At 39.4% G+C, this 12764-nt stretch overlaps 1 protein-coding gene across 2 annotated transcripts in view; it reads left to right on the forward strand.

Moving 5' to 3' along the window:
* plekhh2 (pleckstrin homology domain containing, family H (with MyTH4 domain) member 2) overlaps positions 1 to 12619 on the forward strand; it is a 45542-nt gene extending 32923 nt beyond the window's left edge. For both annotated transcript variants that reach the window (XM_017463652.3, XM_017463653.3), the window contains exons 21-31: positions 2916 to 3013; positions 3094 to 3271; positions 3361 to 3516; positions 4301 to 4398; positions 4520 to 4661; positions 5057 to 5202; positions 7181 to 7310; positions 9347 to 9433; positions 9538 to 9687; positions 9869 to 10065; positions 11224 to 12619. In XM_017463652.3, coding sequence (XP_017319141.1) covers positions 2916 to 3013; positions 3094 to 3271; positions 3361 to 3516; positions 4301 to 4398; positions 4520 to 4661; positions 5057 to 5202; positions 7181 to 7310; positions 9347 to 9433; positions 9538 to 9687; positions 9869 to 10051 — 1368 coding nt within the window. In that variant the 3' untranslated portion in view covers positions 10052 to 10065; positions 11224 to 12619. The remainder of the gene's footprint in view (positions 1 to 2915; positions 3014 to 3093; positions 3272 to 3360; positions 3517 to 4300; positions 4399 to 4519; positions 4662 to 5056; positions 5203 to 7180; positions 7311 to 9346; positions 9434 to 9537; positions 9688 to 9868; positions 10066 to 11223) is intronic.
* Positions 12620 to 12764: the final 145 nt, after the last annotated feature.

The raw sequence follows: 12764 nt of genomic DNA on the forward strand, positions 1-12764 counted from the left end.
CCGCCTACACATTATGTCTGCTCATATTATATTTAATTAACAGCATCAACACACTCAGTTTTCAAAAGGTGTGTCTGGGTTTATCCAAGCTAATAACCAGCCCTTATTTGAAGATGAATATCTAGGCTGTGGGCGTATGGTGGCTTAGTGGTTATGATGTTCGCCTCACACCTCCCGGGTTGGGAGTTCGATAACCACTGCTGCCCTGTTTGCATGTTCTCCCCGTGCTCCAGGTACTCCGGTTTCCTCCCTCAGTCTAAAGACATGCATGGTAGGTTGATTGGCATGTCTAACATGTCTGTAGTGTATGAATGTGTATGTGATTGTACCCCGTCCATGCTGTACCCTGCCTTTTGCCCCAAGCTCCCTGTAGGATAAGCGGTATAGAAAATGCATGTATGTATCTAGGCTGTGTTTGAATACACAAACACTGTATACTACATATTATACCTTGTACACGGTTAGAGAACGGGTTTTTCAAGGTTTCTTTACGTAGTTAAGGATTTCCCCAGAAGGACGAATTGACCTTTTTCCTAACAGTCCAATAGCATGCAGTAGAGCTTCCCACTCGTTCACATTTTTTTGCCACTGTTCATTACCGTAGTCTACCACCAAGCTTTCCACCATTTTGTTAAATGGCACAATGGCATCTTTCCATTCCTTTTTCAAGAACTGCTTTAGCTTCTTTCTCAGCTATATTTCTTTTCAGTTCCAATAAGCCCAAACAAAATCACACTGGATTCCTGAATGGTTTCCCCTACTATACTGGTCTTTAGTCTAGTTTGTCCACACTGTGTAATGTAGTCAGAGGGACTACATTCTGAGTCAGAGGGTGTTTTCACTCTTGATCTTTTTCAGGGTTCTGGCATGGTTTGCTGGATTTTTGGCCCATGTGTGAACACTCCAAAATGATCTCAGACCCTTTTAAAGTGAACCGAACCGCTACCATCTTGAGCGGTGGTCTGAGTACGGTTTGCTTTCAGCTTAAGGTACAATTTGCTAACGATGTGCATTATGAACACAAATTGCTCCAGGCTTGCTTGATTTTTGCAATCGTGAATTCTCATACAGGCCTCTGTACAAATCATAACATGTTTAGCCCAAAGGTATGATCTCAAACCATGTGATATGAGTGAGAAAACCTGAGGAGAAAGCTCAATTGTTGTCATCATCACTGAAGTCAGCATCAAAAGGTGAAGTCCCAGGGATAAACAATGCTGCTGCAGCAGGGGTTTTTCTCTCCATATTTTTCTTGTCCTTAACCTCTGCATTTATTTGTTGTTTTGCTTTGATTTCTTTTATTTCTTAGAGTGTTAGCACAAATACAGGAAAATCAGCACATGTTTAGGGTCAGCCATCTTGCATAATATTGTTGTACCCACAATGCACAGGACTGCAAGTGGACTAGGACACAAAAAGCGACAGTATGAACACAGAGGTCTGAGTCCCCACTACTGCTAAATCTGATTTCTCTTTCAGGAACAGAGACAGTGTGAACATAAAGAAAACTGGGTCCTTTTTAACTTGGATCACCTCTTGGTCCACTTCAAGGGGTTTAAGGGCGTTTTCAGACCTGTAGATCTGTGCTTTGTTCTGAAACGGGTACTTAAATTGTTACAATGTTGCATTTTCTCCTTTGCTTGGTTCGCTTTCACAAGGCAACGTTTCAAAACGTTTCAAAACGAACCAAAATGCGTTTATGCAAGTCACATGTGAGTAAACTGTCCTCTCATTGGTCAGCATGCGCCTATTTATGTTCCAAGGTTCCGCTCATAGCGGTCATCCATCCAGATGGATAGCTGTAGTTATTTTAATTTATCTCATTTATATGCTTCATGGAGTGATTAAAGCCTATCTCCTAGAGATGCTCGCTGAACACCTTGTAAATCTGTGTTTTTATGAGTTTTTGAAAGTTGTTTAGAAATATGTTTGTCAGAATAAATGTCAAAGGGGAAATTTAGCTCCTCATTTGACTTTTAACTTTAGTCCAAGTTGAACTGCGTTTCCTGTTAGCAAAACAAACACGCTTTTCAGATGTTCATATATATCTAAATGAACCGACCCAAGGGAGAAAACGCCCTGAGTTTGTTTCTTTTAAAGAGGACTTAAGTGTGAAAACTACATTGGCAGAGCCGCAGAGCATTTTTTCTGATTATCTCATCTGGTAATCCGATCATAGCCTGATAAAGTCTGATGCATAGCTATCAGTACCGACAGAACATCATGTCACATATTCACATTTTGCTGTGGTCTTTTTTTTATCTGAAATTTCTCATCAGCTTCTGATCAAATCAAGCACCCTATAATTTAAGTAAGCATTACTGTCTTTTCTATTGGGGCCCCCCAAAAATATCTGTTGTTCCATACCAAACACTTCCTTATAACATACTTGAAGGTCATTTTAATTTAGAATTGACTGGATTATAACACACATAAAAGGCATAGAGGTTTTGTCAGGACAACTGTTCAGTTGGACAATGTATTCAAGTGGAAACATACCATTTTAACTGGTGTGAGTTTATTGCTTCAAACCAAATGAGCATTATTCTTGTCAAAGCTAGCACAATTATGATAGACATATCAATACGAATAAACACTTTCAGGCAATTATTTCATTTAAAAATATATATTTATTTGTTATATTTATTATTTATGTTAATAAATTATTTTTCTGTTTAAATAGCAGAACAGGTTGTGATAGCTTGTTTTTGATGACTCATAGGAGATCAGAGTCCCAAAACTGAGGTCATGGTGTTGACTCAGCTGGGAGGAGACAGGTGCTTTGTTTACAGGTGCTACACATAACCATGGAGAGCATTCAACTAAAGTCCGGCCACTAGGCGGAGTGTTTTGTTTTGGCTCTCTGTGCAAGTTACAGGTTGGTCTCGTTGTCATGTGCAGGTTTGTTTACACAGGGTTGGCAGTTTCTGGCATTGTGTGTGGGACTCTTCCTGCCGCAGCATCCCATTCTCTGGCTTCTCCATGTCCATCTCAAAAAGCACGCTGACCCCAGGTGTGTACACATGTATTCCAAAGACTTCTGATGTGTGCAGATTGAGGCCAAAATCTGAGTGCTTACCTGTATAACTGTAGGACAGAGGTGGGGAAGTATGCCATCTACTGCCAGCGTTCTATGGAGAGAACTCAGCAGAAGGGTGAGCGCCAGGCCCGGCCCTCACGAATGGAGATACTGTCCATCTTACTGAGGAACCCATACCACCACTCGCTGCCATTCAGTGTGCCTGTGCACTTTCTCAACAACACCTATCAGGTCTACAAGACGGGAAATAAAATAATAAATGGTGAAAAAATACCAGATTTTAACCTTGTCTAAATGTATTAAATGTGTTTGATTGGTAGGTTGTTGGTTTCGATGCCTCTACCACAGTGGAAGAGTTCCAGAACCATCTAAATCAGGACACGGGCATGAGGAAGACGGGCCAGTCCGGTTTTAGTCTCTATTCAGATGATCCCACCGGCCAAAACCTAGAACACTGTCTACAGGGCAGTCTTATGGTCAGATGGTCTTACCAACTTATAGGCCTCGTTCCGACCTGGTTTTAACATCTAGATTGGGTGAACCAGATAGTCATTTATGTCTGGGATTTTTGTGCCATTTCAAATGGGTCTCCAATCACTAGATATGAATGAATTCCATGATAAATTTTGTTGTACTGCATTGCATTGTTGACAGAATCAGGTAGTAATTTTACTTAGTTTCACTTACAGTTTCACTACAAACTTACTCAATAACTTAAAAAAAAGAAGAAGAATGCATAAGAGTTGTTTCTAAAGGCATCTAAATTTTGTTATTTAAGTTATAATCAGCTATTTTCTTTCATCTTTCTGTAAATCCTGAATTATGCCCTATGTAGACAGAATTTATAGTTTGGGCTTTACTGGCTTTAGCGTAACTGTTCAAAATACTGAAAAAAATGTTTTAATGTGGATATTTGTATAATACTGTGGATAAATTTATGATTACTTTCCTATTATTTTATTTGCCTAGTTGTTTATTCAAACACCTAATCATACTAGTCTGATAGTACTAATAAATAAGTAATGCTTTTAATTGAGAAAGGTTTTTAATTCTGATTACCTTTCTAAGTGGTTTGACTGACACGTTTTGACCCTGATCACACCTGTACTTTAAGTAGACCGCTTGTAACCAGATCCAAAATGGATGTTAATGCCTTGTCTGAACAGGTCCACAAAACGGAAAGGATCGAAACACTTAGAATGAGGCAAATTAATATCAGATTCTTTCCGTTACCTTACAGTTTTGTGTCCCCTTCTACAGATTTGTGACATTATATCTAAATGGGAGCAGGCCTGTAAGGAGTTACACACGGGCAAATCTGAGAACACCAGGACTGTGAAACTCACGTACAAAAACAGGTAGGTGAAACCCACCGCTCAAAGAGATATCAGTAGAACATGACGTCATCATCCATGACTATCTGTATCACTCTCCATCCTGTCACTATTTGTCCATCTCCCATTTTCATTTTCTTTCCAGGCTGTACTTCTCTCAGCAGCTGAGAGGAGAGACTGAGAGAGAGCGCCTGCTCTTGGCCTATCAGACTAACGAGGAGATTGCAGCAGGTCATTTCCCTGTAAACAAAGAGCTTGCAATAGAGATGTCTGCTCTGCTGGCACAGGTGTGTTTCAGATTAAGCTGTCCAAAAGCTTAGATATATGTGTATAGATATGTGGACTTCAGCAGTCTCTAAGGGCAAATTTTGGTAGAACTGTAGCATAAAACACAGACACTGATTGGTTATACAAAAATTCCATAGTTACATACTTAGACAAAATAAACACATTTACATATACACAATACTGAGGGCCACTACATAGCATTTGACAGAGGTCTCCAACAGTGATTCCTCGAGTCTGTAGCTGAAAGTGTTCCCTCTATTGCACCATGGAGTAGTGGATATTTAGGATATTCTCCAGTTTGCTCAAATCCTTCCCAACCCTGTTTAGACTTCAAGTAAACAGTCAGTTATCCCTCTAATTGTATGTTTGCTTAAGTCTTTTAAGTCCCTTTCAGGTGGAGTTTGGAGACTTTGAGCGACCGTTCCCAAGTGCAGTCGGCTCTGCCTCTGGACAGGCCAAAACTACACAAACTTTAAAGCAGGTTCTGGAGCGCTTCTACCCCAAGCACTACAGACGAACCTGCTCAGAGGAGCAGCTGAGGTAAACACTTTTAACCACTTCAGAGTGCTGGCTCCCAAAAACCATAGAGAATACAAAATATTAAGGGATAGCTAGCTTAGTGGCTTTAGTGTGAAATATGAAAATGATATTAAAAAGGTATATACTGTATAATTTCAAACTTGATACTAAACATCCAGCAAAAATGTTTGAAATATGATAAAACATGGTTTAGATATCAGCTGGTGAGACTAATCAGAATAGACTGGTTGTAGCTTAATAGTTTAATGAACATGTTTGATTGTCATCCCTCTGCCTGAGACTCCTAGTCTGCTTACATCACTCACCCAGAACCTACAATACATAATTACAGAAAGTAGTATGCTCTGGCTAGTTTAACTTTAGGTTTTTTAGTTTACCCTTTCCTTGCTAGTTTCCTCAGACTTGTGGAAACCTTTTAAATTCAAATGCATTGGCTCTAACAATTGTGTAATGAGCGTATGGCTTAGGCAAGCATTACTCAAGATTAGGACCATTACAAGCAACAAAGGGGGAGAAATCTTGGTGAAGTGTGTGTGTGTGTGTGTGTGTGTGTGTGTGTGTGTGTGTGTGTGTGTGTGTGTGTGTGTGTGTACACAGTCATGTGACGAAATAAGTAAACCAATGGAAATTGTTTTGGGTTTTTTTGACATATTTGGACAAGCCAACATTTGATCCTCTTTGAAACAGTGCCTATTAATAAAGTTGATACACTCTATCAAATGACACATAAAATTTACATTTTGTAGTAATTTTCACATTTTAAATTAAGAAAAAGTAAACAGATCAGTCACATGGGAAAAGTAAGTACACCGCTACATTTATCACACATTCAAATACATAAAATTAGAATCAGGTGTTGAAGATTGGGTGCCAGTGATTAGAACCTGATTATGGAGTTATTTATACCCCTCTCATATCTAGTGTCTGGTGTTCCCTTTGTTATTGAGGTGTGTGGTGTCATCATGCCAAGATCTAAAGAGTTCTGTAAGGCCTTCAGAAAAAAGGCTGTGGATGTCTATGAGCCTGGCATTTAAAAAGATCTCCAAATTATTTGAAATACCACATTCCACTGTAAGGAAAACAATACATAAATGGCACAGTTTTCAAACTGTCTTTGGCAGTGACCAGAGACAGCTTTTCAGGAAAAGCACCTCATACCAACTGTGAAGCACGGTGGTGGAAATGTTATGGTTTGGGGTTGCTTCGCTGCCTCAGGGACTGGACAGCTTGCATCTATTGATTCTATTACGAATTCTGCATCATGTCAAAGAGTGCTTAAAGATAATTGTGGGGCCACCTGTCCAAAAGTTGAAGTTGAACCAAAAGTGGACCTTTCAACAAGATAATGATCCTAAGCACACTAGCAAATCCACCAATGAATGGCTCAAAAAGAAGAAATGGAGGGTGATGAAATGACCTAGTCAAAGCCTGGATTTGAAGCCCATTGAAATGTTGTGGGGGGATTTGTAACAGGCAGTAAATACTATAAAACCCTTAAACAACTTGCAGCTGAAAGAATATTACATGGAAAAGTGGTCAGAAATTAGAGCAAGATGCTGTCAGAGACTGGTGGACAATTATGCAAAACACCTACAAGAAGTTATTTCTGCTATAAAGGGGGCAATACTAGCTTCTGAGGCCAAGGGTGTACTTACTTTTTCCACAGAAGATCACATCTATTGATATTTCTGTTAAAGAAATGATTGAAAAAGCTCATTTTCCTTTTTTTGTTTCGTTCAAGTATGTCAACTTTATTAATAGCCATTGTTTCAAAGAGTATTCTTGACCAAATCTGCATGTTGTGTGGCCACTGGACCAAAATGGACCTCATTAAAAATCACAGATTTGGATGCTTTTAAGGTGTTCAAGACTAATATGGGCACATTTTTTAGTATTTTCATACATAAGTAAATGTATTTAAATAAATGCCTTTTTTACACTCACATTGGTATCCATTTCCTTCACCTTATCTTACCAGGCAGTTATGTGAGGGAATCTCGGCTCGATGGGCATCACTGAGGGGGCGCTGCACCTCTGAGTGTGTGCGGATCTATCTGACTGTGGCCCGCAAGTGGCCCCTTTTTGGAGCCAAGCTGTTTGAAGCTGAGGTGCAAATGCATGCTCTTTTTTTTTTAACTTCATTAGACATTAGTGTAGTGATTTTTTTTTTTTAAACTACATTTCTACACTGTCATCACTGAACCTCAGTAAAATGACAGACTACCTTCAGCATTACAATGTATACATGAGCCCGATCAATGTGAAATTACTGCAATTCATCATAAATATGGAAGATGAAGTATGTATTCATCTTGTAGAGTAAAAATGTGTACTGTCACTATATGGCCAAATTTTTGTGAACACCTGACCTTCACACCTGTATGTAGCTCTTTCCCAAACGGTTGCCACAAAGTTGGAAGCATACAGTTGTACAGGATGTCTTTGTATGCTTTAAAGGGGCCCAAACCTGTTCCAGCATGACGATGTCCCTGTGCACAAAGCGAGCTCCATGAAGACATGGTTTGCCAAGATTGGTGTAGAAGTCCTCACCTCAACCCCACTGAACACCTCTCTAATAAATTAGAACACCAGCTTCTGCCAGGCCTCCTCACCTGACATCAGTGCCTGACTTCACTAATGTGGCTGAATGAGCACAAATTCTCATAGCCATGCTGCAAAATCTAGTGGAAAGCCCTCCCAAAAGAGTGGAGCTTATTATAATAGCAAAATGCCTGTAATGGGATGTTCAACAAGCAGTTATGAGTGTGATGGTCAGGTGTCCACAAATGTTTGGCCATAAAGTGTATGTCAATGGAATTCATACCAGCAGCAAACTAAAGTAGGAAGTCACAGCAAAATGCAAATCTGGGGCATTTTCCTGCTGTGCTTTGAATACTGGCACACACTCACTTTTCACACACCTACACTTGCAGTCGAAATGATTCAACCCCCATTGCAAATCTGGTTTAATGTCAAAATTTACAGACTTTCAGCTGTTTGCAAAGAATAAATCAAACAAAAGCAATTGAAATACAACGAATGCTTTAAGTGGTTTCTACAAATTCACCCGAAAATGCAACTTTTATAATGACTTTTCCAGTTTCGAAATTATTCAACCCCCTGATTATAATCCCTCACAACAGCACAAATATACAAAACAGGAGTTGTCTCAAGCACACCTGATGCAACTAATCAGTGGCTTCATTAGTTGCACCAGGTGAGTTTGAGCTGGAACACATGAAATACCTGAACTGGCTAGGGGCAGAAAATTTTTGAAATACCTGCATGGGACAGAAAAAGTAAGCTATCAATGCAACCAGATTTTTGAGAAGGTAGGTTATGAAAAACCCTTGAGTGACTGCAAAAGACCTGCAGCAAGACTTGGTGGCAACAGGCACTGTGGTTTCAATGAGCACAGTAAGGTGCGTACTAAATGCAGAATGTTTCCATGCCAGAACTCCAAGACGTACTCTACTACTGACCCAAAAGCTCAAGAAAAATCAACTCAAAATCATATAAATAAGCCACAGAAGTTTTGGGATTCTGTTCTGTGAAGAGATGAAACAAAACTGGAACTTTTCAGCACGATGGATTAGCGGTATGTCTGGAGGAAGAAGAATGAGGAAACAACACTCAACACTCAGTCAAGCATGGTGGTGGCTCAGTGATGCTCTGGGGCTGCTTTGCATCCTCTGGCACTGCACACCTGCATCGTGTGGAAGGAAAGATGGATTCAGTGAAGTATCAGGAAATCTGAGGAGAAAACGTCAAAATAACAGCAAATGGGTGTTCTACTAAGTACTAAAGATGCTTGCCATGAAGGGGTTGAATAATTTTGAGACTGGAGAAGTCATTATAAGTTGCATTTTCAGTTGAATTTTGGGAATCTACTTGAAACATTCGTTGTGTTGAACTATTTCAGATGCTTTTGTTTGATTTGTTCATTGCAAACAGCGGAAATAAATAATAAAAATCAATAATAATAAATCAATAAAAATGATTTGCAAAGGGGGTTGAATCATTTTGATTGCAACTGTATATCGTTTTAAATGATATTTTTGTATTATCTATGAGCTCTGTGATGTATATGTAAGAAAGGAAAGACTATTCTGTTATATCTCTTTCCATTTCTCTTTACCTGTAGCCCCAGTCACCCTCTTCACTGCAAAGCACACGTGTGTGGGTAGCTGCGCATGAGAATGGGTTGAGCGTGTTGGACTTTACGTCCATGGTGAGAAGATATCTGCAGTCTCACACTTACACTTCCCGTTGATTTTCTAATACCTGAAATAATGCTTACCTTTCTGAGCCATTCCTGTTCCCTCAACTGTTTAGAAACTTCTAGTGTCCTTCTCCCATAAGAACATTATAACATTTGGAGGTTGTAGTCAGGACTTCATGCTGGTGGTGACTCAGAGCTCCGGAAGCAACACAGCCAGAAAAACATCCAGTGAGAAGCATCTGTTCGCTATGGGTGCTTTTAAGGTAGAGGCAATACCAGAGGTAGAATTATATTGTCATAGATTGAAAACTGTACCAAAACTTATATTTGCAAAGGCATTATCCTAATCTAATAATTGAACTTCATGTGAGGTTCTTAGACCTGAACAAACAAGCATGTATGTGTTCTGAGGTCTGTATTTGTGTGCTTTCTGTTTCCATTCAGATCCGAGAGCTGACGCTCCTTATGGCCAGCTACATTAACAGCACCCATCAACAGAAGTCAGCAGCACACCATCTCTCTGCCCCAGCTCTGCTGCTGGCCCAAAGTCAGTCTGGGGAGCAACACGCCTCTAAATCCCCTCTTGCAGGTGGTGGCAGACCTAGCAAAGCCCCAACACTACTCTGAAGTGCCTTATACTGGTACAGACTTGATAATCTTTAAACTAGGAATGGGCTCGTATAAAAAATAGATTGCAGCTGCTCTAGGGAAGAGGAACTTGAACCTGATTTGTATTTTGCTGTGACTTTCCTTTGTTGATATGAATGTATGAAGAACAATAGATGCCCTTTACCTTTCATGGCTCATGTAAAATGTTCAAAGGTATTTCTCATGCAATTTTGTATGTCCTAAAATGATTAGGTACAACAAATCTGCAGATGTTCTAGATTAAATGAACTAGCCATTGCACAAATGAACGACAGGACTAAATTATTATCATATTTCAAAGAAAACTATGTAAATGTTGCTCAGCAATTTTTGTCATTCGAATTAGTTCATGGATTCTATGACTAACACCAGTTTATTCCAGAAATACAGTTGCCCTGTAGTTCAGGAAAAGGAATGGCATTTCAAAGAAGTAGGCTAACGGTTAACGGTTACTTTTCTTCCTTTTTTTTTTTTAACCAAACAAGTTCCTGACAGGAAAAGGATGATTTAAAGCTTGCTGTGGAGGTGGTTCTGGTATTCTAAAAACAATTGAATGCTGAGGATTAGCAGGTAGTAGCAGGTAGAGTGGTTCACTTGGATTATAAAGAAAACCTGCTTGATTGACAAAGAATGTGTGGAAATTGATGCAGCAAGGCACAAGAGTACTTTCTGAATGACTCGAGCTACAGGAATTTGTTTTTGTTTTTTTCTTTCGACCACGTGAAACTAACCCTGAGCAACAGGAAGTGAACATTGTGCGTTGAGTTTATAAGCCATTTGCGCCATGCAGTTATAAAGGGACTGTAATGTTTTCTGTAATGTTGTTTTCTGTAGATGTATTCACATACTGGTATGTAAAAAGTACTTCCATGGAAGGTTATTAAAATGTTATGATTCCAGAGTAGGAGTGGAGGTGTTGCCTCTTTCCTCGTCGCTCATCTTCATAATTTGTGCCTCTTTTTACTGTAGCAAAATTAGTTATAAGTATTCTTAACTATTGTTTTAATGTGTTATATCAGATTACTTTCAACTGAGACAGATGATTGAGGAGATAAAGGAATAGAAATTTCCGATATGCCACTTAGGTTTCACCTAACCTTCAACAGGTAAGCATTGTTGTAACCCTAGTGTCCTGCCTACTTTTTTTCTAGGTCTCAACTGATTGGCTCATTACTTTGAACCTCCCCCAGTTACCAGGGAAACACATTGAGAGTGACTTATGGGTTTCGGGAATGAGTATAACTGTGATCCACCCAAACCTGTTTGAACTGGCCCCTGAAACTCAACGATGCCGGCTGTGTTGTGGAACAGACAAAAGAAGTGGAAAAGAAAAACAACAGTGTTAGACCACAATTTTTTTTCAGTCAATGAAACTTGAATCATTTTAAAATGATGGTTCCATTACATTTTATCACTTAAAATGGCAAAAAATGTGAATTAAAATGGCAGTCCAAACAAACAGCTTAGAATTAAAGCAACATATCTGAAAGCTTTCTCTTGTCAGTGTTTATATAAATCTTGGGCAGCCAGAGTTAATTCAATGATATGAAGAGCATGATTTGCACATGGTTTGTTTATATTTGCTTACGGCAATTCACATTACAAAGACATTAGCTCACTAACATGAGATGGTTGTAGGTATATTGTTTTTAGGATACATGGAAAGACTATCAGTGTTACAGAGAATGTTCAGTAAAGCATGTTTGTTAAGACTATACAGGTCAAGTTAATTTTTACCAGTGAGTCAACCATCTGAGAATTTGCTGTTGGAAGTTAAACACCTTAGATATAATCACCCAACTGATACTGAAAGGCAGCAGGAGAAGCCTGGTTTAGCATTAAGGCACAAAGTCTTGTGTAACACACACTGAACCTCGTTGGTCCGGTCTAACCTGATTCCAGTGAGTGTTAGTATCACACACCCTTAACCTTCAGCTCTGATGTGTTTTTTTTCATGGATAACTTTCAAGTGATCTTATACATCTTTAGTAGGGAAACAAAGTGGTATTACATAAAATAAAAAAAGGAACGGTGTGGCTGTTCATGAAACACTTCAGTAAGTGAATGCCATCTTTAAAGAACTGAAACTAGTATACAAGTCAGAAAAGCATGTGTTTGAAATAACCTTCATCTGGAGTTCGGCAAGACAAGACAGCCACAAATTTTTGCTGCATAATTAAGCCACATTCTTTAAATGTGCTGCTTTCCCCATGACAACAGGCATGTCCTACCTAGTCACACTTCCCAACTACCTGAACAGGAAGATCATTCATAGAGTTTGTGTTTCTGTTTACGTGTCTGTTTAAGCATAGACTGCAGATAATTACAAAGAGGTGTTTAAAACAACTCAAGTTTAAGGGGGGGTGTAACAAAAAACACTCAATTGGAATATCACCTCATGTAAGCCAACACAGGTTTCTAGTAGTATTATAAAATGACCACTACTGATATTCTGTAGTAACTCATCTCCCAAGTAGGAGCCCATTTAAAGCATTTATAGGGCCATTATAGTCACAGTATGCAGGTGTGGAAAAAAAAATAAATAAATCACAACAATGGTTCCTTCACTGAGCACAATGCAAATCTAAATCAATGAGAATGGTAGGGTTGGGGGGCATAACAGCTTCACCCAGCCCCCAGATTAGCTGTGGAGGTTTACTACCCCCCCCCCCCCCCCCCCCCACACGAGCTT

Source organism: Ictalurus punctatus, chromosome 3 (genome assembly GCF_001660625.3).
Source record: "Ictalurus punctatus breed USDA103 chromosome 3, Coco_2.0, whole genome shotgun sequence".
Lineage (NCBI taxonomy): Eukaryota > Metazoa > Chordata > Actinopteri > Siluriformes > Ictaluridae > Ictalurus > Ictalurus punctatus.